Source organism: Ranitomeya variabilis, chromosome 6, assembly GCF_051348905.1.
Source record: "Ranitomeya variabilis isolate aRanVar5 chromosome 6, aRanVar5.hap1, whole genome shotgun sequence".
Classification (NCBI taxonomy): domain Eukaryota; kingdom Metazoa; phylum Chordata; class Amphibia; order Anura; family Dendrobatidae; genus Ranitomeya; species Ranitomeya variabilis.
The window spans coordinates 490,215,298-490,241,021 of record NC_135237.1 but is presented as its reverse complement, the minus strand read 5'-3'; the positions used below and the strand labels follow the sequence as shown (position 1 = coordinate 490,241,021).

General features: G+C 46.2%; 1 protein-coding gene across 8 annotated transcripts in view; it reads left to right on the top strand.

Moving 5' to 3' along the window:
- Positions 1-25,724, top strand: part of LOC143782828 (uncharacterized) — a 95,641-nt gene that overhangs the window by 58,122 nt on the left and 11,795 nt on the right. For all 8 annotated transcript variants that reach the window (XM_077270716.1, XM_077270711.1, XM_077270715.1 and 5 more), the window contains 5 exons: positions 1,022-1,206; positions 3,711-3,865; positions 7,873-8,035; positions 18,961-19,119; positions 24,395-24,562. In XM_077270716.1, coding sequence (XP_077126831.1) covers positions 1,022-1,206; positions 3,711-3,865; positions 7,873-8,035; positions 18,961-19,119; positions 24,395-24,562 — 830 coding nt within the window. The remainder of the gene's footprint in view (positions 1-1,021; positions 1,207-3,710; positions 3,866-7,872; positions 8,036-18,960; positions 19,120-24,394; positions 24,563-25,724) is intronic.

Below are 25,724 nucleotides of genomic sequence, written 5' to 3'. Positions count from 1 at the left end.
TTGTCCAAGTAGTGGACAAGCCCTTTAAAACTGGAGTGAAAAATGTCAGTCCTAATGAATCAAGCTCTTCATCTTTGGTTGGTGAGGTATGAGGAGATCCAAGAGAAGGCCACAGTTGTGATGTCTAGGGATGTCCTTCGACAGCCCGTTGGTCTTCACCATAGTGGAGTTTGGAGTGTGACTGTTTGAGGCTGTGGACAGGTGTCTTTTATACTGATAACAAGTTCAAACAGGTGCCATTACTACAGGTAATGAGTGGAAGACAGAGGAGCCTCTTAAAGAAGAAGTTACAGGTCTGTGAGAGCCAGAAATCTTGCATGTTTTTAGGTGACCAAATACTTATTTTCCACCATAATTTGAAAAAAATAAATCTTGCCAAATCAGACAAGGTGATCTTCTGGCTTTGTTTTCTCATTTTGACTCTCATAGTTGTGGTCTACCTATAATGTCAATTACAGGCCTCTCTCATCTTTTTAAGTGGGAGAACTTTCACAATTGGTGGATGACTAAATACTTTGTTCCCCACTGTATGTGTGTCTGAATAAAAGAGAGCATTTGACTGTGTCGAGGTCAGGTCTAGAAGGGGAACAGAGAAATGTCTTTGACGCTTCCTAGATCATTGGTGACTTTAGGTACTGTGATTTCAGTAGAGTGGTTTGGTAAGAGATCATCCTGAGTTGGCTGAAAGGTGAGCAGGCAGCTCGGGGTGGACATGTTGTTGAAGGGGCTTTGAAACAAGTGGAAGTAATGAGATGAGGTGACTGATAACTGGTCAAGCAAGACCAGTCAAGGGATGGTCTCCTAAAGATTGGGATGGATAGTTTCTTGTTTAAAGAAGGTTTCCTCTGGGTTCAGTAATACCTTCAGACTTTTTTTGTGGAAACATACAAGTTGTGAATGTATAAAAGGTAAAAGTGTATATTCTTACACTAATGGGGTGCAACACACGTGCAGATGGCTCAATATTCAAGGTCTACAAGTGTCAGGTAAATAAATCTCCACTTTGTTTTTTCTCTTTGAGATGGCAATATGAGTGAGAAGAGTGTCCTGGTGGAGGATGTGACACAGCTAAAGAAGCTGGCAGATGTTTCTGTACAAGATCTCACACATAAAGAGGAGGAACAGAAGAGCATTCTTCATCAACTGCACAGCACCATTCACAATGTGAAGGAGAAGGACCGAGACCTCCGCCTCCTGCAAACACAAGTAATAATGTCTCCTCCTTACAATGGCACAATGATCTATTCTGGGTCAGGGCAGGACAATTCTCAGCACTTACGCAGAGCTAGATCCTGGGAGGGTGGACACAAGAAATGACACAAAAATCATACTCAGATTTTTATCAGTATTTAAGAGCCATGTGCACTGACCTCTAGATGATGATGATTGTTATGTTATTACTATGGACTGTAGGTGCTTCGGTAGTTCAGATACGTCATCATCAATCTGAGACTCTCTAGTTCTCTAACCTCTAGAGATGGTGGACCCTCACCCATCCCTGAAAATGTTCTTTAATTTTGCAGATAAGTAGTTCCGGAGGCTTCTACCAGCTGCTCATCTCTGCTTCTACAGAATTATAGGAGGCCTAGCAGATGAAAATGAAAATTAGGCCTTTGTTGTTGACATTTTTGCAGCTATCACATTCATCAAAAATAATCCCAATCTGGTACACGGAAACTGAGGCTTCGATTCACCACTCCCATTCCTTTTTATTCTGGTGACAGAACTTGCTGTTTTAGGCACCAAATTAATTAAAATAACAAATGTGATTCTTGAATTTGGCGCAAAGTAATTAAGAAATTAGCCTTTTTCCTGTCTTTTTTTTGCAAAGAGTCTCACATTGGTGCCAAAAGTCACTAAAGATTGAGCAAAGCTCCTGATCTTCTCAAAAATACACCAGGGGGGAAACAGAGTGAAGTTTCACCAAATTTTGTGACTTTTTAACTAGAAAAAAGGTGGAAATAGAATAATGTATGGGTGCAAATTAAAAAAAGGCACAAAATACTCAAAACCTGAGAAAAGACGGGCGCAAATACAATGATGAATCAGGGCCTGAATTTGCCAATACATTTCAGCTTTGAGATGTGATTATTGGGGTGAAATGTGCCAAAATTAAGTGATTGATGCACTTCAAGCTAAAAAAATGAAATCTCTCTGCAATAGGCCATGTACTATGTACTGGTTCCTTGTTGGCCTTGCTTCTCCCACTAAACCGCGTTCACTTTCGAAAAGTGGGAAGAGGGGTAAAAGGGTGCAAGCATCGTGAGCACTATACCAAATTTTTAACACCCCAAAACTGGAACAAATCTGATAAAATGATTCTCTACTACAGTTAAATGATAAGGTTCCTTCTTCAGACATCACTACAGAGGACGATTATACAGCTGCAGGAGCATGAACCCGAAATGTCCAGTCAGTGTCTGTACATGATTTGTGCAACATGTGTCTGCTGTACGTGGTTCGGGCAGCATGTGTTTGCTGTACGTGGTTCGGGCAGCATGTGTCTGCTGTCTGTGGTTCGGGCAGCATGTGTCTGCTGTACGTGGTTCGGGCAGCATGTGTCTGCTGTCTGTAGTTCTGGCAGCATGTGTCTGCTGTCTGTAGTTCTGGCAGCATGTGTCTGCTGTCTGTAGTTCTGGCAGCATGTGTCTGCTGTCTGTAGTTTGGGCAGCATGTGTCTGCTGTACGTGGTTCGGGCAGCATGTGTCTGCTGTCTGTAGTTCTGGCAGCATGTGTCTGCTGTCTGTAGTTCTGGCAGCATGTGTCTGCTGTCTGTAGTTCGGGCAGCATGTGTCTACTGTACATGGTTCGAGCAGCATGTGTCTGCTGTACGTGGTTCGGGCAGCATGTGTCTGCTGTCTGTAGTTCAGGCAGCATGTGTCGGCTGTCTGTAGTTCGGGCAGCATGTGTCTGCTGTACGTGGTTCGGGCAGCATGTGTCTCCTGTACGTGGTTCGGGCATCATGTTTTCTACTGTACGTGGTTCAGGCAGCATGTGTCTGCTGTATGTGGTTGGGGCAGCATGTGTCTGCTGTACGTAGTTTAGGCAGCATGTGTCCGCTGTACGTGGTTCAGGCAGCATGTGTCTGCTGTACGTGGTTCGGGCAGCATGTGTCTGCTGTACGTGGTTCAGGCAGCGTGTTTCTGCTGTACGTGGTTTGTGCAGCATGTGTCTGCTGTACGTGGTTCGGGCAGCATGTGTCTGCTGTACGTAGTTCGGGCAGCATGTGTCTGCTGTACGTGGTTCGGACAGCATGTGTCTGCTGTACCTGGTTCGAACAGCATGTTTTCTGCTGTTCGTGGTTCGGGCAGCATGTGTCTGCTGTACGTGGTTCGGGCAGCATGTTTCTGCTGTACGTGGTTCGGGCAGCATGTGTCTGCTGTACGTGGTTCGGGCAGCATGTGCCTGCTGTACGTGGTTCAGGCAGCACGTTCCTGCTGTACGTGCTTCGGGCGGCGTGTTGCTCTTATCATAAATTACCAAGGCCCCCCGCAGTCCCGGTGTCCACTATATACACTCCACTGCTCGTGGGTAACTACAAGTAGCCTCAGCCTATAGATAATCCAAAGACTATATTGAGGTTATTTTAATTGAATTTTGGGATTTAGGCTTTTATTCAAGTACAAAAAAAGAAGCAACATCCTGGTGTGTGCTAGAGCCATTCCAGGTACTGTGGTGCGGCATTCAGCGTTTCCATTATTATTTGTCAGCTTCAGGAACAGATAAAGCAGCAGGAATCTGTGGAAGCACAACTGTCTGAGAAGAGATCAGAATGCCTGTCGTTACGGTCTGCGGTGCATCACCTGGAGGAGCAGTATTTATCCACTGCCCAGTCTGTTCAGGAGCGGATTGTGTCTGAGCTTCGGTATGTATGCTGACGGCCCAAATCTCACAGCTATCAATACATCTGTTTCCAGAGGAGTCCAGTGTTGCAGAGCATGTCTGTATATCAAAGTGCATACGGTGCACATCATTGTAACAGCTGATGCTGGCAAAGTAGTGGCGGGCTCAGCTATTGCAATGAGCAACCATTTTTAAGAGTGAAAATTCTGTCTAATATCTGTACATGGAAGCTCTGTTTTTCTGGATTTCTATAATTCTGTATACATGCAGCCACCACTAGGGGGAGCTACCTGCAGACAGCTACTATTCCGATGCCTATATAAATCTATGTATGTCTTGTCAGCTGCTCTCAGTGTAGGTAGATCACCCTAAAGGTCTTTGTTGGCAGATTATTGTCACGAGTCTCACGACTATAGTGCACATAACCGCTGCGGTCAATCACTGGGCTCGCCAGCTTGTGCCGTCTACAGAGGCAGAGCTGATGGGCCTCATGATTGTCTGCAGCAGTCGCGTGCGTGGTAGTCTTCACGTCACCACTGCAGCCTGTGAAAAGAGAGGGAGCAGCAGCAAAAAAGCATCAGTGGAGCAGGAGAAGGTGAGAACTGCTGAGACTATTATTCCCAACACGAGCAAACCAATAAAGAATTTAAAAATTATAAATGGAAAACCCCTTTAAGGATTAGTTGGGAAAGCAGAGCTTTGCGCCCTGCCCATGGAGCGCCCCCAGACGCAGGGCAATGGGGTACCCGCTACCGGGTCTCTCTGTCTCGGTCCTGGGGATGTCACGGTGGCTAGACCCAGTCCGTGGCCCTGCTAAGGGGCGTCCAATTAAAGGTGATGGTGAGTGGTGCAAGGCGCGATGAATAACGAAGACACAGGGTTGCAGTCTCTTTACCTTTTACTGTAGACTTCAGCATCCACAATCCAGAGCACTGCTAACAGGGCTGGCTGAGTCCGGCCGGTCCGAAGGCACATCCAGAGTTCCCTTTGCAGGTGGAAATCAGTAGCCTACCTACTTGCGCCTGTGTGTTGTAGTACCTCCCTGCTGAGCACCACGGGATAGTCCTCACAACTCTCGTATCTGTTTCTGATGTTTTCTCTCCGTCCCCCAGTTGGTATGGCTAGGACGCACCCGTATGACGGGGTAGGCCTGGAGTTATTTTATAGGGACCCTAGAGACGACCCTCTCCCACAATTGCCTCCGTTGTCTGCTTAGGTGAAAAGGTGAGACAGCCAACCTAAAGTCAACTGCCCTGCCGTGATTCGGAGTAGTGCATAGAGCCAGTACTCCCTCGGTGTTCCGGCCACCGGCTACGCGCCTCAGAAGGATGTTGCCTCGATCTTAGGGCACGACTCCTCCTGGTATTATCTCCTTAGTGCTGTGATCTCGTTTCTCACTTCTCCACAATATCCTTCGCTTCTTGTCCTTTCTTAGGATGCCGCCGCAATGAAGTGCAGGCGCAGCTCCGTAACGATCTGTCTCTTGCTAGGCCACTGTCAGGATCCCACCCCTGACAGGGAACCCCCTGAGTCTTCCCAAGCAACTCTCTCCTCTCACTAGATGTTACCTGGGCAAAACCCAGTCAGCTTCTCTCTAACTTCCTATCCAACCCCCAGTTTTACCAGAGTGTGAGGAGTGGCCTAGTACATAGAACCCTTTGCTCCCCCTGGTGGCCGGAATGTGAAGTGTAATGTGTGACTGTGATACCTGGTCAGGTGAACTCTTTTAGTACAATCAGACGTACCATCACTCCCCTTAGCGGCGGAGCGACAATACTGCACGACCAGGACTCTGGGGCGCTGCACCCATATGGCTATTATTATAAAGAAGCCATTCTAACATAAATTATATAGTCTATACCCCTGTAGTGCAGTATGGAGGCATAAATAGCAGCAAGGTGAATGAGATCCCCCACAGTTTAGTAAGGGCCTATATACATGGAGCCGTTCTCCCCGGGGCCGATAAACGACTGACAATGACTTTCCCATTATCACGGTAATACTTCTGTTTACACCTAACAGTGCGCTGTGGCCATTAGCAGATTCCTTGGGGCTGTCTCCATCACTCCCATAGACTGTGAAGGAAGTCCCATCACCTTTACTCAACTGCTCAACCACTCATACCCTAACAGTTTTGACCAGTTCTGAAAAAGTTGTAAAATGCTGTACATTGATTTACAAAATATTGTGGTTTTAGCACAAAATACTAGTGTACATGCTTTTCATTGGAGAGTGGCACTATGTCACTCTATAGGATCCCTCTTTAGGAAAGGGTTGTGGTGCTGCCACCAGGTACCGTGTCTTCGTTCTCATAGTAGGCCGGAAGTTGCAGCGGTCGGTTACGACTCAGAAAACCCTTGTAATATCATACACTTATATTATAGACTAGATGGTGGCCCGATTCTAACGCATCGGGTATTCTAGAATCTGTATGTAGTTTATGAACTTTTCAGAATAATGCAATTTACACACAGGATTTGGCTGGCCGGCCGCGACCACCTAGCGAAGCGTGGTTCAAATTGCCACGTAGTATATTGCCCAGCCACGTAGTATATAGCACAGACACGTAGTATATAGCAGACACGTAGTATATTGCCAAGCCACATAATATATTACACAGCCACATAATATATTGCACAGCCACGTAATATATTGCACAGCCACGTAACATATTGCACAGCCACGTAATATATATCACAGCCACGTAGTATATAGCACAGCCAGGTAATATATTGCACAGCCACGTAGTATATAGCAGAGACGTAGTATATAACACAGCCCATGCAGTATATAACACAGGCCACGTAGTATATAGCACAGTGATGTAGTATATTGCCCAGCCACGTAATATATACCACAGCCACGTAGTATATAGCACAGCCAGGTAATATATTGCACAACCACGTAGTATATAGCAGAGACGTAGTATATAACACAGCCCATGCAGTATATAACACAGGCCACATAGTATATAACACAGGCCACATAGTATATAGCACAGACACATAGTATATAGCACAGACACATAGTATATTGCACAGCCACGTAGTATATTGCACAGCCACGTAGTATATTGCACAGCCACGTAATATATTGCACAGCCACGTAATATATTGCACAGCCATGTAGTATATAGCACAGAGATGTAGTATATAACACTGCCCATGCAGTATATAACCCAGGCCACGTAGTATAGAGCACAGCAATGTAGTATATTGCCCAGCCATGTAATATATACCACAGCCACGTAGTATATAGCACAGCCCACATAGTATATAGCACAGAGATGCAGTATCTAACACAGCCCACGTAGTATATAGCAATGTGGGCACCATATCCCTGTTAAAAAAAATAATTAAAATAAAAAATAGTTATATATTCACCCTCCGTCGGCCCCCCGGATCCAGCTGAGGCGTTTACCGTTGCTCCTCGCGACGCTTCGGTCCCAAGAGTGCATTGCGGTCTCGCGAGATGATGACATAGCGGTCTCGCGAGACCGCTACGTCATCATCTCGTGAGGCCGCAATGCATGGACCGGTCACCGGAGCGTGTCGAGGAGCGGGAAAGGCCTCGGCTGGATGTGAGGGGCCGACGGAGGGTGAGTATATAATGATTTTTTTTTATTATTATTTTTAACATTAGAACTTTTAACTATTGATGCTGCATAGGCAGCATCAGTAGTAAAAAGTTGGTCACACAGGGTTAATAGCAGCGTTAACGGAGTGCGTTACACCGTGGTACGTTAACGCTACCATTAACCCTTTGTAAGCACTGACTGCGGGGAGTAAGGAGCGGCCATTTTGCCGCCAGACTGTGCCCGTCGCTGATTGGTCGTGGCTGTTTTGCCGCGACCAATCAGCGACTTGGGATTTCTGTGACAGACAGACTAGACAGAAAGACGGAAGTGACCCTTAGACAATTTTATAGTAGATAAAGAACTAATAAAGTTTTGGGCAGGATTCTCTTCCTAGGCTCCCGTCGCCCCGTGCCAAGGATTGTTGTCATTGCCTAAAATTATACATTTTACAGCAAAGAGGCAGAAAAGTTACGGACTCAGTTGACAGAAAGGCGACTTACAGCAGATGAAGATAAATACCTGCGGAACAAAATGATGGAGGACAGCGCACGTCTTACCAAAGGAAATGGCCACTTGCAATCCAGAGTTCTGGAAGCTAAAAAACAACTTGAAGAGGTAAGAAAAAAGTTTTCAAAAACATTTGCTGGAATTCGGTGCAGAGATGTTTTCATATTGGAAACGTGAGTGTTATAATGAGTAGTAATCTCTGCGTCTGTGCGCCAGGGCTTCCAGTTTAGTGCTGGCTCTGACCACTTATATTTCTAGTTACGCAGGAGAGCCAGCAATAGGTAAAACTGCTGAATTATATACGGCCAGTGTGACAAAGTAACTAGCAAAGTTAGCTTCAATGATTTGAAACCCAGAAGTTTCCTCCAGCACACCATGTGTTGAGAGGGGTTAATCTGCCATCTTAAGGGCTGGGTTTTTGTGGACATCCATAGAGCGGGTGGGAGATTGTCCACCTTATTTCCACCTTAGGGTGGTCTGGGGTTTAAATAGTCAGCCTCCAGAGACATTCAGTGTTCAGTGGGTCTGGAGCACGCAGCTCCAGAGTAGTGGTTTTGTGTTAAACTGTACTGAACCTGGCTGTTATATCCTGAGCGGGCAGATCCCCGCAGCTGCAGAGACTGTACACCATTTTTTTTTGTTTTCCTGTTTTGCCCAGAGGGCAGTGTTTATTTTTCACTTTGTGTTGGTTTATGCCACATGTAGAATAAACCAGAGGAAGATTTAAAGAGACAGTGAACCTATGTCTACCTCCGTGTGCAGCCAAGTGAGCCGATCTACCACACCGGATTCACACATCCATGTTTCACTCTCTGAGTAGAGACCTCAATGCAGGAACTGGCCTTGGGTCTCCTGACCTGAACTCAACAGTTTCATATATGAATATATGAAACTGTTAGGTTTGGGTCAAGTACCTCACTGCTGGTCTGTGCTTTGAAATCTGTACACAGAGCGCGGAAAACAGATCAGTGAATCCAGCCATAAACACACTATCCAAGGTGTATATCCAGTGAGCATGAAAGAATCTGGCATGTTCATCTTTAGCCCTGTGTCCCCCAGACACATCACTTAAATCAAGGCTTTCTGGCCAGGGCTGAATTGTGTGTGTGTGGGGTGGCTGGCTGGTTCTTCTAACTATATTTTCTCTGAAATGCTGGACCACCTGATAGAAAAATATACCTGGCTGCAATCATGAAGTCAGGCTCTGATTCATGCTCCTGGGGCTTGGGCAACATAAATAACGTGACAGGTTCACTTAAAAGGAATCTGTCACCTTAGATTGGCGGGATATTTAAATGCCTTTTTTCTGGTCCGATGGGCGGCGTTTCGTCTTCATTTCTCCACCCCATCCGTCCCTGTTGTCCGCAATATGTTTGTGAATTAGAGTACTTGTCCTCCATAGTTCGCGCGTGCGCAATGCAATCTTCGCTCGCGCACGCGCAGTATGTTTTGCCCAACTGCGGGCAAAGCTGAAAAGCATTACTGCGCATGCGCCCGCGCACTATGTCCTGAAAGTATTTAGCTGTGTTCTGGGACATAGTGCGCGGGTGCATGCGCAGTAATGCTCTTCGGCTTTGCCCGCAATTGGGCAAAGCATACTGCGCGAGCGAAGATTGCATTGCGCACGCGCGAACTATGGAGGACAAGTACTCTAACTCACGAACATATTGCGGACAACAGGGACGGATGGGGTAGAGAAATCAAGACAAAACGCCGCTCATCGAACCGTAAAAAAGGCATTTACATATCCCGCTAATTTGAGGTGACAGGTTCCCTTTAAAGTGGGTTTATCCTTTGGAAAAGTCATTAATATTTTATTGATGGGTGCTCAAGTGATCTGATGCTTGGAGAGGCTGTGGCACTTGTGTTTCCTTCTTTTCAATGGAGAAACACTGCAATATCTTAAATGGTAGTGAAAAAATTGTACAAACCAGGCTGCAGCCACTGTGAACATTGAAAGGCTGCAGGGTCTTCATACAGCGAGCTGATCCGAGGGGGTGCATAGAGTCGGACCCCCACTGATCTAATATTGCTGACTTTTACCAAGGATATGCAATACATTTTTAAAGGCTGGATAACCCCTTTAATTGATGTGTATTGTGATACAGTGACCCCTGTGTCAGCTGGGGGGCGCTGTGTGTGCTCCTCGGGATATGCTTATCTGTATCTGTGGTTACAATGGTGGTGAAATAGCGACTGGCAGAATTGTAAGTGGCCAATATGTGTCGCAGAGGGAGTCTGCGCGATAAGTCTGAAGTAATGTTGTTCTGGGACCTGTAGTCCTACAAGTAAATTGTGTTGTTTGTATAGTTGTGAAGGGAGACTTACTGGCCTAGTTATGAGAGATGGGCGGGTTGAACTAGCCACACACACTCCCACCGGTGGGAGTGGTTACAGCTTCATAATGTGACCAGGGTGGGGTCACATGGTTATCCTGGAGAGCCTATGTGTTGGGAGTGTCATCTCCCTGAAGAGCACGTGGTGGAGCTTTGGACCTGGTGGCCTGGGGTGTTGGACAGACGTCCTGAATAGCACCCGGATAGATCACATGCTTGTGTGTTGGACGGTCCCTGGTAGGGGCGGACGTCCTGAATAGTGCACTGAGTAGCCTGTGTTGGAAGTCCTGGGAGTAGGCTTCCTGAAGAGCACAACCTGTGTTGGATGTCCTGGGAGTAGGAGCCCTGAAGAGCACATGCCAGTGTGTTGGATGGTCCCAGGTGGGATGGACGTCCTGAATAGCGCACAGTGAGGCTGTGGTCCTGGACGGTCTGTGTTGGAAGCTCCTGTGAGTGGAGTCATTTTGGAGCACCTGAGAGACCATGGACCTGGACGGTCTGTGTTGGGGAAGCTACCGAACTTTGGTAACTCTGGACTAACTGATGTGTGCCTGCCAGGCAAGTTGGTGATCCCCGTAAGTCAGCTTCCCTGACAGAGAGAGGACTGACAGGAGGTCAGCGTGTGGAGCAGGAGCTCCAGAAAGGTAACACCCGGGAAGGGGGGCTATCATAACGGCAGAGACGTACCTACCAGTGGAACAGACTATTGGTGCTTGTTGTGTTCCATGGATAGTGATGAACTGTGTGGTCTCCCATGGTAACTGGATGAAGTGAGGTCCAGCATGTTTAGAGACGGCGAACCACCGTGTGCGCTATATGACACGGACATTGATACGGCGTACGGACACCCGCGGGAACTAGTCAAGGAGGGCTGATGGGTGTAGTGTCTGAACTATGAAATGAAGCCGTACAAAATGTATATAATGAACTGTGCATAACCCGGTTTATGATGCTATAATAAACTGCATGGACTGTATTTGTGTTAAAAAAAATTGCCTGTCTGACTGAATCCCATTGCTAAGCGAGTGTCCCCCAACACATGCTTACTGCATGTGTTGGGGGACACTCGCTTAGCAATGGGATTCAGTCAGACAGGCAATTTTTTTTAACACAAATACAGTCCATGCAGTTTATTATAGCATCATAAACCGGGTTATGCACAGTTCATTATATACATTTTGTACGGCTTCATTTCATAGTTCAGACACTACACCCATCAGCCCTCCTTGACTAGTTCCCGCGGGTGTCCGTACGCCGTATCAATGTCCGTGTCATATAGCGCACACGGTGGTTCGCCGTCTCTAAACATGCTGGATGCACAATCTTACAGTATCTATTACTAGTGGTATGGCTCCTTACTCTCTGCTATGGCATGATGGGAAGCCTGACCACTATGACAAAATCATATAGATCACGATGGGGTTGGATGATCCATAGGATTCTGCCTCCCTGACCCCCAGCCATAGCGTAACCTTATCTGGCCACATGCACTTACACGAGGGCTCACTGAGGTGCACAAGAATGTCTGCCTGCATGCATGACATCACTATGACATCACTATGACATCACCATGACATCACTGGTAAGATATCTGCCAATCAGCATTAGCCCGGAGCTAACAGACCCACCGGTCAGAGAGACAGAGAACCTGCAGTAAAACCCAGGTAGTATGAGCTAGAAGACCACACAATGTGTTTAGTTTTTAAATGGTCCATTGTGACAGATTGTAACCCACTGATGTATAACAGGTTGGACAAGTTTTTTTCAAGTTTGACTAGAACAGTATGTAACAGTATTCAGCCCATCATGGCAATGAAAACAGGACAGGTAGGATCCATAATGGTGGTGTGAACAGAGTCCCATTGTTCTTGATACCACAAATACAGAGCAGCCTGCCACAAATAGTGTTCAGTCCCATTGGGCCAGATCTTTCCTGCTGTTTGCTCACATTCTTATATCCAGTTTAGTTATCTTCAGGGTTAGATTGGTTATAGACGTGCTAATTTACTCCCTTGCCCCACAGATTGTTTTGGGCTCCATACAACATGAGGACACTCGTCCCAAGGGCATACTAAGGTCTGTCCTACTTCTGTAGTGCAACTTCAGGGACATCATTTTGGAAAAGCCCTGTCTCCTTTATGGTGCTTGTTTAAAAATCAAATAAATCATTAACTGTTCTTTACTCACCCTCCACGGGTCCGACACTGACATCACTTCTGTAACACTGCAATCAAACAGTGAGCTCTACACGGTCAGAGCTGCTGAGCTCATTTATTGTCTGCAGTGTTGTCGACGTGATGTCAACACTGCAGACTTTACCAGGCAGTGGGGAACAAGGGTTTTCCAAAACTAGACCTCTTTCAAGGGGTTTACCAGGTTTGGCTCCAGTCTGCAGTCAATCTATGTGACTGCAGACTTGTGAATCCTCACTGCTCTCACAGTGTGCACTGTCAAGATTCTGAAGTGCAGTGGGCGAATATATCTGGAGCGCCCCCACTGCCGCAGGGCCGAGGGGTACCTGGTACCGGGCCTCTCTGTCTCAGTTCTGGGGTTGTCACGGTGGCTAGACCCGGCCCGTGACCCTGCTGAGGGGCGTCCAATGAAGGTGGAGAGTGATGATGTTGTGGTGTGGTGCAGGTCGCGGTGAATAAGCGAGGACACCAGGTTGCAGTCTATGGTCGCGGTGAATAAGCGAGGACACCAGGTTGCAGTCTATTTACCTCTTTACTGAAGGCTCAGGATCCTCAGTCCGAAATACGGTTAACCGGGCTGTGGGAGTCCGGCCGGTCCGATGGCACCTCCAGAGTTCCCTTTGCAGGTGGAAATCGGTGCCTACCTTCTAGCGCTTGTGTGTTGTGGTCCTCCCCTGCTGTGCTTACGGGATAGTCCCCACAACTGTTGTGTCTGTTTCTGAAGTTCCCTCACAACTCGATTATGATGTTCTTCTTCGTCCCCCAGATGATATGGCTAGGACGCACCCGTATGACGGGTAGGCTCGGAGCTCTTCCTGGACCCTAGTGTTGCCCCTCTCCTGTTGTTGCCCCCTATGTCTTCTTCGGTGATTTGGGTGAGACAGCCCGCCTATAACTGACTGTCCTGCCGTAGGTTTGAAGTTAGGCCTGGAGCTCTATACTTCCTCGGCGTTCCGGCCACCGGCTGCGTGCCTCAGTAGGATGTTGCCTCGTCTTACAGCACGACTCCTACTGGTGTTTCTCCTTGTTGCGTTGATCTCGTTTCTCACTCAGCACAATAAACCTCGCTTCTTGTCCTTTCTTGGGGTACCGCCGCGATCAGGTGCAGGCGCGGTCCCGTAACGTTCTCTCTGTTCGCTAGGCCTCTGCCAGGATCCCACTCCTGACAAGGACCCCCCTGAGTCTCTCCCCGCAACACCCTCTGCCACAGGATGTTGCCTGTTCGATTCCCAGTCAGCTTCTCACTAACTTCCTCTCTAACCCCCAGTTTTACCAGACTGTGAGGAGTGGCCTAATACATAGCACCCTTAGCTCCCCCTGGAGGCCAGACTGTGAAGTGTATTGGTGTCTGTGATACCTGGTCAGGTGAACTCCTTCAGTGCCATCAGACGTACCATAGCCCCCCTTAGCGGCGGAGCATCAGTACTGCAACGACCAGGACTCTGGGGCGCTGCACTCCCCCCCGGTTAAATCCAGTACTCCTGGACTGGGAAGAAAACAACAATACATGTCAGCAAAAAGACATACAATTTTGAAATGCAGTAACAATAAGCAAATTTGAACAGAGCTTCCCTTTATGGGAGGTAAGGACACTTGAACGTTACAAACATGGTTAATTACTTTAAATAACATACTATAAATAACTTCTCTTACCCAACCGGGTATTCTACTAAGTGCAAGTTTCTGAACAATAATTTAACATTGCCTTTAAGGACGTACACACTGAATCCACTAAAGACCTTCTTATAAAACATTATAAGGCTAATCAACCTTTCTTCATTTTCCATCTTTATATCTGCAGGACCGCCTGTCTATCTGCCCCAGGCCTACTGCCTCTCGTTCTGTTGCAGGACCGCCCCTTTCCGCCCGGGCCTTCTGCCTTTCTGCTACTATACACAGTATAGAACGTATCATCCATCTCTCAGTTCAAGATCACTGAGCCATCTCGGTATGGCTCCTAGGAGGACTCACCGACTAACCCCATACGGGTTCACTTCCTGTCCTCATTCTCTGACACATCATTAAACATTTCTTACTATCAACTGCCTAACTACACATAACTTTACATGTAAGCATTATCACTATTTCTCTTAAGGCATCATTATACTTTAAGTGCTATGGGTGAACGTTCCCTTTAAGAGGGGACCAAGTCTCTATGAGGTAGTGCAACTTTCTCAAGCTGCAAGTCCGTGTGCCGCAAGGACTCCGGTACTGCTTCCAGGAACAGTTTCTTCGCAAAGAGTCCTTTCTTTTGTAAAACCAGTAGAGGGCACCTTTAAGAAGGTGCAAACTATTTACATCACAGTTTGTGAACCATTCACCGTCCATGATTCGGCAGTCTTTTCAACATGGGTGAACAAAAAGCAAAAAGAAAAACAAAAGCAAAAATAAAAGGCAATAGGGATCCCGGGTAAACAAAGGGATCCCTTTAAGAATAACCCTAGATGGGTTTAAAGCAGCAAAACATCAGGAAGACAAACAGTTAACTATTTACATGTTCAGGTTTCCGAGGTTTAGATGGATTCCAGTGATGGCCCCCTTGAGTGCTGGCCCTCACCTGCCACAACATAGAGGGCGTCTGCACTCTGGATAGGAGTCTGTGTACTCACAGTCCGCCTTGGCGTGATGGTCCTCAGGCACTTGGCACACAGGGTAATCGATGGAAAAGCCGTTGGTGGGGAGGCATGTGATGGTACAGTCACCTCTGGTCGGTATTTGCGCACATGCAGGGCATACCACCCTTTATCTCCCCAATGCCGGGTGTACCGAACACGGTCCCCCGGATAGAGATCCCGACCTGGGTGTCCCTCGATGAGATGCGCCTCCACATCCCGCCGATTTACGAACACTTCTAAGGTGAGACCGGGCTCTTTAATTAAGCCCCAACCCCCTTGCAGGCGGAAATCGCTGATGACCCCACAGCGCTGCGGGCCCCAGTCCTCCTCAGCAGCTTGCCTACCCCGGGCTTTAGCCTGAAGGTCCTTCTCCCGCTCTGCCTGACGCCGGAGCTCTTTCTTGCGGGCCCACTCCTCTTCCTGCTGGCGCAGCTGCTGGCGATATTCCCTCTGGCGGATGACCTCAATACTCTCCCCCTCCTCCTGGACATCCCCTGGGAACCCAATCAGATCGGTGGTGGCCGCACGGGTCCACTTGAAGGTCACCCATTCTCCCTGGAAATTTACGGGCTGCTTGGTGGGTCGCAGGGGGTTGTCGGCCGTCTGCAGGGTTTCCCAGGGCCTCTCGCATTCAATGCGACTACACACCCGTCCGGGTGGTCGTGGTGGAGGTGAGTCCACATCCACCAGCAAGGACTCTTCGGTCGCCACGGCAGGGTCGGCGCTGTTACCTGCTTCCAGAGCATCTCCGGCGTCGGCCTCCCCTGCTGCCGGTTGCGGTACCAGTGCCTGGTGATGACGCGGTCCCTCACCAGCGATGGCCGCTCGCCGGCACAGACTCCGGAACTGCCGACACAGTTCTTCCACCTCCGCTCCGAGGATTTCCTGGTCTGCGCAGCCTGGTAGGAGCTCCCTTGGCTCCCATTGGCGGGGACTGGTACGGGTCTTCTCCCCCTCTCCTGGGTGACTTCCGCTCGCCATGCTGCCAACCAGATTCTGCCTCGTGGCATCCAGTAGTTCTTGCTCCTCCCCATCCGGAGGGCGGCCTCTCTCTCTCTCACCATCCCACACCAGGAGGCGGACCTTTCTCGTTGATGGACATATCTCCCGGACATAGTAGTATCTGTGAGGGGCCGGTTCCACCTTCGCGCCACTCTTCCAGGCTACACCCACGATGACACGCCCTACCCTTCCTGCACGCCACATGGTACTACAATGGCGGCGGTTTTGGCGGTAATACACAGTCTTTGCAATAAGTCACAGTCCAGGCACAATTCAATCACAGTTCCAAGGCACACATGACCTGATTCTTCAGGCTTAAGTAGATCCTGTTCGTGACGCCAAGTTGGAGCGCCCCCACTGCCGCAGGGCCGAGGGGTACCCGGTACCGGGCCTCTCTGTCTCAGTTCTGGGGTTGTCACGGTGGCTAGACCCGGCCCGTGACCCTGCTGAGGGGCGTCCAATGAAGGTGGAGAGTGATGATGTTGTGGTGTGGTGCAGGTCGCGGTGAATAAGCGAGGACACCAGGTTGCAGTCTATGGTCGCGGTGAATAAGCGAGGACACCAGGTTGCAGTCTATTTACCTCTTTACTGAAGGCTCAGGATTCTCAGTCCGAAATACGGTTAACCGGGCTGTGGGAGTCCGGCCGGTCCGATGGCACCTCCAGAGTTCCCTTTGCAGGTGGAAATCGGTGCCTACCTTCTAGCGCTTGTGTGTTGTGGTCCTCCCCTGCTGTGCTTACGGGATAGTCCCCACAACTGTTGTGTCTGTTTCTGAAGTTCCCTCACAACTCGATTATGATGTTCTTCATCGTCCCCCAGATGATATGGCTAGAACGCACCCGTATAACGGGTAGGCTCGGAGCTCTTCCTGGACCCTAGTGTCGCCCCTCTCCTGTTGTTGCCCCCTATGTCTTCTTCGGTGATTTAGGTGAGACAGCCCGCCTATAACTGACTGTCCTGCCGTAGGTTTGAAGTTAGGCCTGGAGCTCTATACTTCCTCGGCGTTCCGGCGTTGATCTCGTTTCTCACTCAGCACAATAAACCTCGCTTCTTGTCCTTTCTTGGGGTACCACCGCGATCAGGTGCAGGCGCGGTCCCGTAACGTTCTCTCTGTTCGCTAGGCCTCTGCCAGGATCCCACTCCTGACAAGGACCCCCCTGAGTCTCTCCCCGCAACACCCTCTGCCACAGGATGTTGCCTGTTCGATTCCCAGTCAGCTTCTCACTAACTTCCTCTCTAACCCCCAGTTTTACCAGACTGTGAGGAGTGGCCTAATACATAGCACCCTTAGCTCCCCCTGGAGGCCAGACTGTGAAGTGTATTGGTGTCTGTGATACCTGGTCAGGTGAACTCCTTCAGTGCCATCAGACGTACCATAGCCCCCCTTAGCGGCGGAGCATCAGTACTGCAACGACCAGGACTCTGGGGCGCTGCATATCCATACTTCCGGACACATTCCCACTAGACGTCCACAGCTTTGCTCAATTCACTTGCATTGAGTGAGGTCGTGCACAGCTAGTCAGAATGTGACCAGGAGTATGCCACACCGGCAACAGGGAATCCTAACAGTGCGTGTTGTGAAGATTCACAAGTCTACAGCCACATACAGTGACTGCAGACATGTGTTAAACCTGAACAACCCTTTTAAGCCCCCAAACACATTAGACTAAAGTCGGAGACTAATGTGTATGATGGCCTCCTTACTTCCTTCCCCAACAGATGTTGAATTTCACCAGCTGATCATTTGCTCTCCTCATAGAGAACACGAGCGCTTGGCCGATCTGAGCATGGGGAAATTAGAAGAGATCATTTTCGGCTGGCTGCTCTCTAAGGTGCCCATACCATTAGACTAAAGTTGATGAAAATGAAAAATTTCAACCATATTAAATGCTCTGCAGGTGAAAGTTAACAAGGATTGATTGTTTTAGTTAATCTAGAAAATAAATATGGAATACTGAAAGTCCTTTAACTTTGGGGTTGGGTTCCATTTACACGGACTAACTGGCGGCACAATACAATCAGCAATCGGCAAACCTTTACCGATCGGCAGTCATTTATATGCCAGTTTCCACAGGCAGACCAAAGTAAATGGTGCGCACTTGTACGTTATTCCCCAGACCGGATCCCTTTGCTCCTTTTTGCCTAATCTGCCACCAAACAATGTTCACTGTGAATCCTGCTCGGAAGGTATTGTATCATTATTGATTACATGATGTAAGGGAGTGAAAGATGGCCAGAAAGACCGGAGATCCTCCAATGTATTAACTTATTGGGGAGAGCCCTATAGCATACCATGATTGTCTCACCCGGACCGTTCCCTGTCCATACGCCCTGTAAGGGCACATAGGGGTCATAGAGGAACGCAACGTGTCTGGGAACTACATGGATGCCATTTGTGTGAACAGTCAGCGTGTCATAGTACGTTTCCTCTGTAGGTGAAATATCTGGCTGTTCAGAGCTTCTTCCAGAACTAACAATTAATTTTTTTCCCCCATCTCGCCCGAGACCACCTAATTTTATAGTTAACTATCTATTGTTTGGTTATGAGTGTTCTGTACCCAGATTGCTTGGAAATGGCTTTCTCCATATAGCTTTAGTCGAGTCATTTAAAATTACACCATATTATATCAAGAGTGTACGCAAAAATTTGCTTGATGCCGGATGTCAACCTCCCACCAATCTGATACTGATGACTTATCCCAATGATAGGTCCTCCGTATTCTAAGACTGGAAACCCCCCTTTAAGGTTACTTTACTATATCATTGCTACTAACTCCTTGAAACCAGTTTCAGAAAATAGCAAGAATTTCAAGCATCTGCGTTTAAGGACTTGTTTTGTCTTTTTCTGAACTTGTTTTTGTTGTGTCCATGCACATCCACGTTTTCAGGAGCGACAGCTAAGAGAACAAGAAAGTCTGAATCGTGCAAAAAGAATTTCTGAGATAACTTCAGGGAAGGAGAATGAGAGACATCTAGAGCTGACACTGTCACATTGGAGAAGACTTCTACAGGATGAGAAGGAAAAAGTGGCTTCAGCCCAGGAACAGGTTGGCTAATAAACCTTCACGGCTTGTAATTTAAAGGAAAGCTATCATCAGAAAATGACCCTTTGTTTAAATCAGGTTTCTGTGTTAATTTTTTTTCAAATCACTATCTGTATTAAAAATTAAAAAAATACAAATCTTGCAATTTTCACACTGGCCACTGGGGCTTTTTTAGACTCTAATTTCTTGTTTTAGGAAACAACACATGTACATAGCCACGATGACCAGGCTCTGATCTCCTCTTTTGTACTGAAACATCTATTGAGCGTGTGACGAGGGGGAGCAGCATCAGCTATGACATCCTATATTGTGATTAGTGGACCTTGACATTATCAGCTGTGTAAATCTGTGTTATGTGTTATTGCAATCCTGGTTCTGATAAGCAGCCTGCTGAAAACTGTTCCTTAAAAGACAAGAAGTATGACTCTAATGTACCGGTGGCCAGTGTGAAAATAATTACTAATTTAGTTTTTTTAATACAAATCATGGTATGAAACAAATTTATTGTCAAACATTGTTCTCCTCACTCAGGGCACCGTGATCGGTCAGTCAATCTGACTGACCAATCACAGCATAATTGCACAGGAGGTGCTGAAATAGGATTTAGGAGGGATCTCTCTCTTACTTCAGATCGCCCTTCCCCTCCCTCGCAATGTCCTCGCGAGGTCCGATTTTTGCCATGGTGACCTGGGGACGTTATGATGTCTCCTGTGTCACCAAGCTATGGAAAGCTACTTAGACCATGCTCAGAGCTATGATCCTATGATCCGGCGGCGTTCGTCTTTTTAGGATTGCATAAAAGTGCCATCGGCCACAGTTTTGTCCACTTCTGAAGAGAAGGACACCACTGAAAGGAGGCCAGACAGAGTCCAGAGTTACTCTGCTGCCTCATTATAGTGAATGGATCCCTCAGGGGTTTCATCTGAATCACGTCACTCAGATTTAGATAGAAACCCCAAAGTAAGTGCTCAGCGTAGAGTGCAGGATAAATGTGATCCCAAGAGTTATGTAAAATGTTCCCAACAAAAGCTTCAACTCAATCCACAGAAAAAGCAAGTCCTCACTCAGGTCTGTTATCGGAAATATAGGGGGCTTCCACGTTATTGGTAGTAGAAAAGCTCTGGAGAAGCAAAATGGCTCCTTGCTCCCCAAAAGAAATTCAGCAAATTCTGTGCTCCCAAATCCAAATGCCCCATCTCTTCTGAGCCCCACAGTGTGCCTAAACCACAATTAGCATCCACATGTTTGACAGGGGTATAATTTTCAAAATGGAGTCACTTGAGGGGGGATACTGGTCTTCTACCACTTAGGGGCTCTGTATATGCATGCAGTCTGCAAACTATTATAGGAAAATCTGCGCTCCAGAAGGCAAATAGCGCCCCATCTCTCCCGAGTCTTGCCGACTGGCTAAGCAGTACTGTACAACCAAATATGGGATATTGTCACGTTCAGTAGAAATTGTGGGACAAATTTTGGTTCAATTTTTACTCATTTGTAAATCTGTAACACACCCGTGGTCTCAATATGTTCACATGAATTCAGTGAGAGGTATAGTTTGTAAAATGGGGTCACTTATGAGGGGTTCTGCTGTTTTGGTACCTCAGGGGCTCTCCCAGTGGGTCATGACACCCACAAATCATAACAGTAAAATCTGTACTATAATATGGCACTCCTTCCCATCTGAGCTTTGTACTGTGCCTCAAAAGTAGCTCCCGATTACATGTAGGGCATTGGCACACTCAGGAGAAATTGCACAACAAACTGAGATGTCCATTTTTTTGATTGGCCCTTACAAAAGTTTAAAACTTGGGGCTAAAACAACATGCTATTATTTTTTCATCACCACCCAATGGTATACATTTCTGTGAGGCACACGTGGTATCAACATGCTCACTGTACCCCTAGATGAATTCATTGAGAGGTATAGTTTGTAAAATGACTTCACTTTTGGGGGTTTCTACTGTTCTAGAACCTAAAGGGCGCTGCCAAAATGACATGGCACCGTCAAACCAGTCAAAAGCAAAATCTGAACTCCAATATGGCTCCTCTTCCCTTCTGAGCTTTGGCCTGTGCCACAAAAGAAGTTTTCAACCACGTATGGGGTATTGGCGCACCCAAGAGAAATTGCACAACAAATTGTATGGTGCAATTTCTCCTGTTACCCTTGTGAAAACAAAAAAATTGGGGCTAAAAGAAAATTTTTGTGGGGGAAAAATGTGATTTTTTTTTAATTCAATTTTTACGGCTCTACTTTATAAACTTCTGTGAAGCACCTGGGAGTTCAATCTAGATACATTCCTTGGGGGTCTAGTTGTTCAGTTGCTCTCCAAACGTGACATGGCATTCGCACTCTGTTCCAGCCATTTTTGCATTCAAAAGTCTAATGGCGCTCCTTCCCTTCCGAGCCCTGCCATAATCCTAAACAGTAGTTTTCTCCCACATATTGGGTATCTCTGTATTCAGGAGAAATTGCACAACAAATTTTGGGTTCCATTTTTTTCTTGTTTCCCTTGTGAAAATAAAAAAATTGGGGCTAAATTTACATTTTTGTGGAAAAAAAGTTAATTTTTTCTTTCCATATTACATTAATTCCTGTGAAGCACTAGAATGGACAATAAACTTCTTGAATGTGGTTTTGAGCACCTTGAGGGGTGTAGTTTTTCGAAAATACCCAAAAGTGACACCATTCTATCATATAGGCCCCTCAAATTCACTACAAGTGGTTCACTAAAGTCACTAAAAAAAGGTTTTGTAAATTTTGTTTGTACATTTTCTTATGAGAGTTTCCATTTAAAGGGCAGTGTTGATTTATTACGTGTAAGCAGTGTTTGCTATGATTGACCTAACTTATTGTATATTACTTATAAATGTAATAACATGCAAGGTTGGAGACTTGTGTGGAAAGATCAGCTGTAGACACTTGTGAAAAAAGTGTACTTTTTCCTACAGGAGGTACACAACATGATACAGTGCCTTGCGAAAGTATTCGGCCCCCTGGAACTTTTCAACCTTTTCCCACATATCATGCTTCAAACATAAAGATACCAAATGTAAATTTTTGGTGAAGAATCAACAACAAGTGGAACACAATTGTGAAGTTGAACGAAATTTATTGGTTATTTTAAATTTTTGTGGAAATTCAAAAACTGAAAAGTGGGGTGTGCAATATTATTCAGCAGCAAAACTCACTCCAGAAGTTCATTGTGGATCTTGGAATGATCCAATGTTGTCCTAAATGCCTAATGATGATAAATATAATCCACCTGTGTGCAATCAAGTCTCCGTATAAATGCACCTGCTCTGTGATAGTCTCAGGGTTCTGTTTGAAGCACAGAGAGCATCATGAAGACCAAGGAACACAACAGGCAGGTCCGTGATACTGTTGTGGAGAAGTTTAAAGCCGGATTTGGATACAAAATGATTTCCAAAACTTTAAACATCCCAAGGAGCACTGTGCAAGCGATCATATTGAAATGGAAGGAGTATCATACCACTGCAAATCTACCAAGACCCGGCCGTCCCTCTAAACTTTCATCTCAAACAAGGAGAAGACTGATCAGAGATGCAGCCAAGAGGCCCATGATCACTCTGGATGAACTGCAGAGATCTACAGCTGAGGTGGGACAGTCTGTCCATAGGACAACAATCAGTCGTACACTGCACAAATCTGGCCTTTATGGAAGAGTGGCAAGAAGAAAGCCATTTCTCAAAGATATCCATAAAATGTGTCGTTTAAAGTTTGCAACAAGCCACCTGGGAGACACACCAAACATGTGGAAGAAGGTGCTCTGGTCAGATGAAACCAAAATCGAACTTTTGGGCAACAATGCCAAACGATATGTTTGGTGTAAAGGCAACACAGCTCATCACCCTGAACACACCATCCCCACTGTCAAACATGGTGGTGGCATCAGCATCATGGTTTGGGCCTGCTTTTCTTCAGCAGGGACAGGAAAGATGGTTAAAATTGATGGGAAGATGGGTGGAGCCAAATACAGGACTATTCTTGATGAAAACCTGTTGGAGTCTGCAAAAGACCTGAGACTGACTTTCAGGCAGGAATTTTGGAGCACAATCTCGCACCTCAAGCAATGCTTCCATTACAGCAGAGCCACAGCCAATTCATGCAAAGCCCTGCCTGCTTGCCAAGCAGTCAGAAAAAGTGTCTAAAACACATAATAAAGGCATGAATGACAGTTCTCTAGGCACAAGTTATAAGAGAATTCTGACATAATTCGCTCAGTGAGTATTCCTCAGCGCGTGTAAGGTTATGTTCACATCTGCAGTATTAGGAACCTCTTTTTCCGATGCCATTCTTTTTTATAAAGAAATAGCGCTACATGAACATCTCGGTGTAACCCAATGGACCTCAAGTCAATGGTGCCTGCCATGCACCCTTTGTGTGCATATACACAAAAAAAGCTGGTAGAAATCTAAAGCTTTGGTGAAAATATTGTGGTGGGATCCTTCACAGTATAAAAAGCCAACACTTGAAAAACACATTCTGTCAGGACAAAAAGTGGAATCTGGGACCTGCAATAATTCTTATGCTCAGTAACTTGCCATCCAAACTTTTTATTTGGGCAGTTCTTCTTAATCAGTATTCAGCCAGTACTGTAGGTTCTGGAACTTCCTTTCTCGCATTTCCCACTGCTCCTGCTAGTTGAATACAATTAATATGGAGTATAGAGTCCATAATATGATTAAAAAAATAGCTTTAATAAACATACAAAGAGATATATAAAGATAAAAGGACATGTATCAATGGAAAGTCAAACCAAGGGTCGGGTAGAAGAGCGCGAATGTCACATACGGTATAGGGGCGGGAAAAGCAGAAAAATAGAACTGCACTCAGATGATATCCGAATGCAGTCCAATGTTTTCCACTGACTCATTAACTTGCATGGCCAAGTACAATCTGAATATCGGATCAAACTCGGCCGTAATGCGATTGTTTTCCTCGAACAGACGATGTCTGAAGAAAAAATCAGTTATGCCCTCAGCCCCATAGACTATCATTGATCCACACTCAGATCGAAAATACGGTCTTCTGCACCGGCCCTAAGTGTGATACCTAAAATCTGAAAACAACTTTATCTATCAAACAATATCAAATTGTCAAAGTCTAGTGACCGTTTATGTATTTTCTAGGCCTGCCTAGGTGGGCGCAGAATGTGATTTCTTCTAGATGTCTAGAAACAATGCATGAGATTGGTTGCGAAGGTGAAAGCATTGTGACCTCGTAAGTAAAAGCCGGGTGCATCGCTTTTGTTTTTAGGTCCTGCAGCTACAGAAAGGCAGGAAATCTGTGGAGATGACTGGAAGTTCACTGCACAAGCAGCTGACAGATTTACAGAACAAACACGCCAAGGTTCAGCAGGAAAACTCTCTCTTGCGTGTAGAGAAGAGCCATTTGGTTGAGCACATCTCTCAGCTGCATAAACAGGTACGTGCTCAAAGCATGCAGACTCCATCCTCCCAGGCCTCACAATGGGTATGGGGGGCTGTGTGGCCCGCTATGGGTGACCCGTCAGAAAAGGAGTACAAAATAAGCGACAAAATAAGAATTTCCTGTCTGTCACTCCCCGAATCACAGAACACTTGGGATTCTCTTATGTGAAACTTTTTTTTATCTACGATTATGTTGCTGTAACTTAAAAACATAGGTCTTAAAGTGAGTCTGTCACCACCACATGGCAATCCAACTGCATAAACATGGATATAGGGGATGTAACCCTATAACAATCATACCAGTCATTTACAGTGTAATGTAAAGGGGTATGCCCATCTCTAAGGTCCTCTCCCAATATGTAGTAGGTGTAATAACAAGAATATTAGCAAATACCTCCAATTATAAATGTAGTATAGTTTTTCTGATTTGCTATGTCTCTTTCCTCATATGCAGACATTGCAGGACCTTAGGTATCCATGGTTACGACCACTAGCAACTAGCTAACTATCACTATATCAGTGGACGTAACCATGGATACGTAAGGTCCTGCAATGCCTGCTCATGAGAAAAGAGACATAGCAAATCAGAAAAACTATACTACATTTATAATTGAAGGCATTTGCTTATATTATTATTATTATTATTATTATTATTATTATTACAACTACTAATCATTAGGATAGGATCTTTGAGATGGAAATACCCCTTTAATATTTCCTAAAAAATATAATTTTGGTAAACCTTGGTGTGGCCTGTGCCTTGGTGACTGTTACGCCCTCCTATTTGCACATGGATGCCTTTCCCTTGTCTTGATTGACAGAGCTCCGCTGGTAAGGGCAAGCACGTTTTACAGTTAGTGTGCATGTCTGCGATCGCGCACTGACACTGCAGGAACAATTACAACATTTTTTAGTAGAGACGGATGAGCAATTTGGGGAGATTTGTTAAGCTGAGTGCTCCAGAATGTTGGTGTCATTTGCGTTATCCCTTTCTATATGATCTCTACAAATATAGACTTGTTTTATTCTCAGCTGACCAGGTAGCTTGGCTTAGATGGAAAAGTGACATAACTTCGAGGAAAGGAGTGCGACTCGAAATGTGAAAAAAAGTTGGGACAGGACCACGTCTACCATCGTGTAGCATCCTGTCTTCTTAC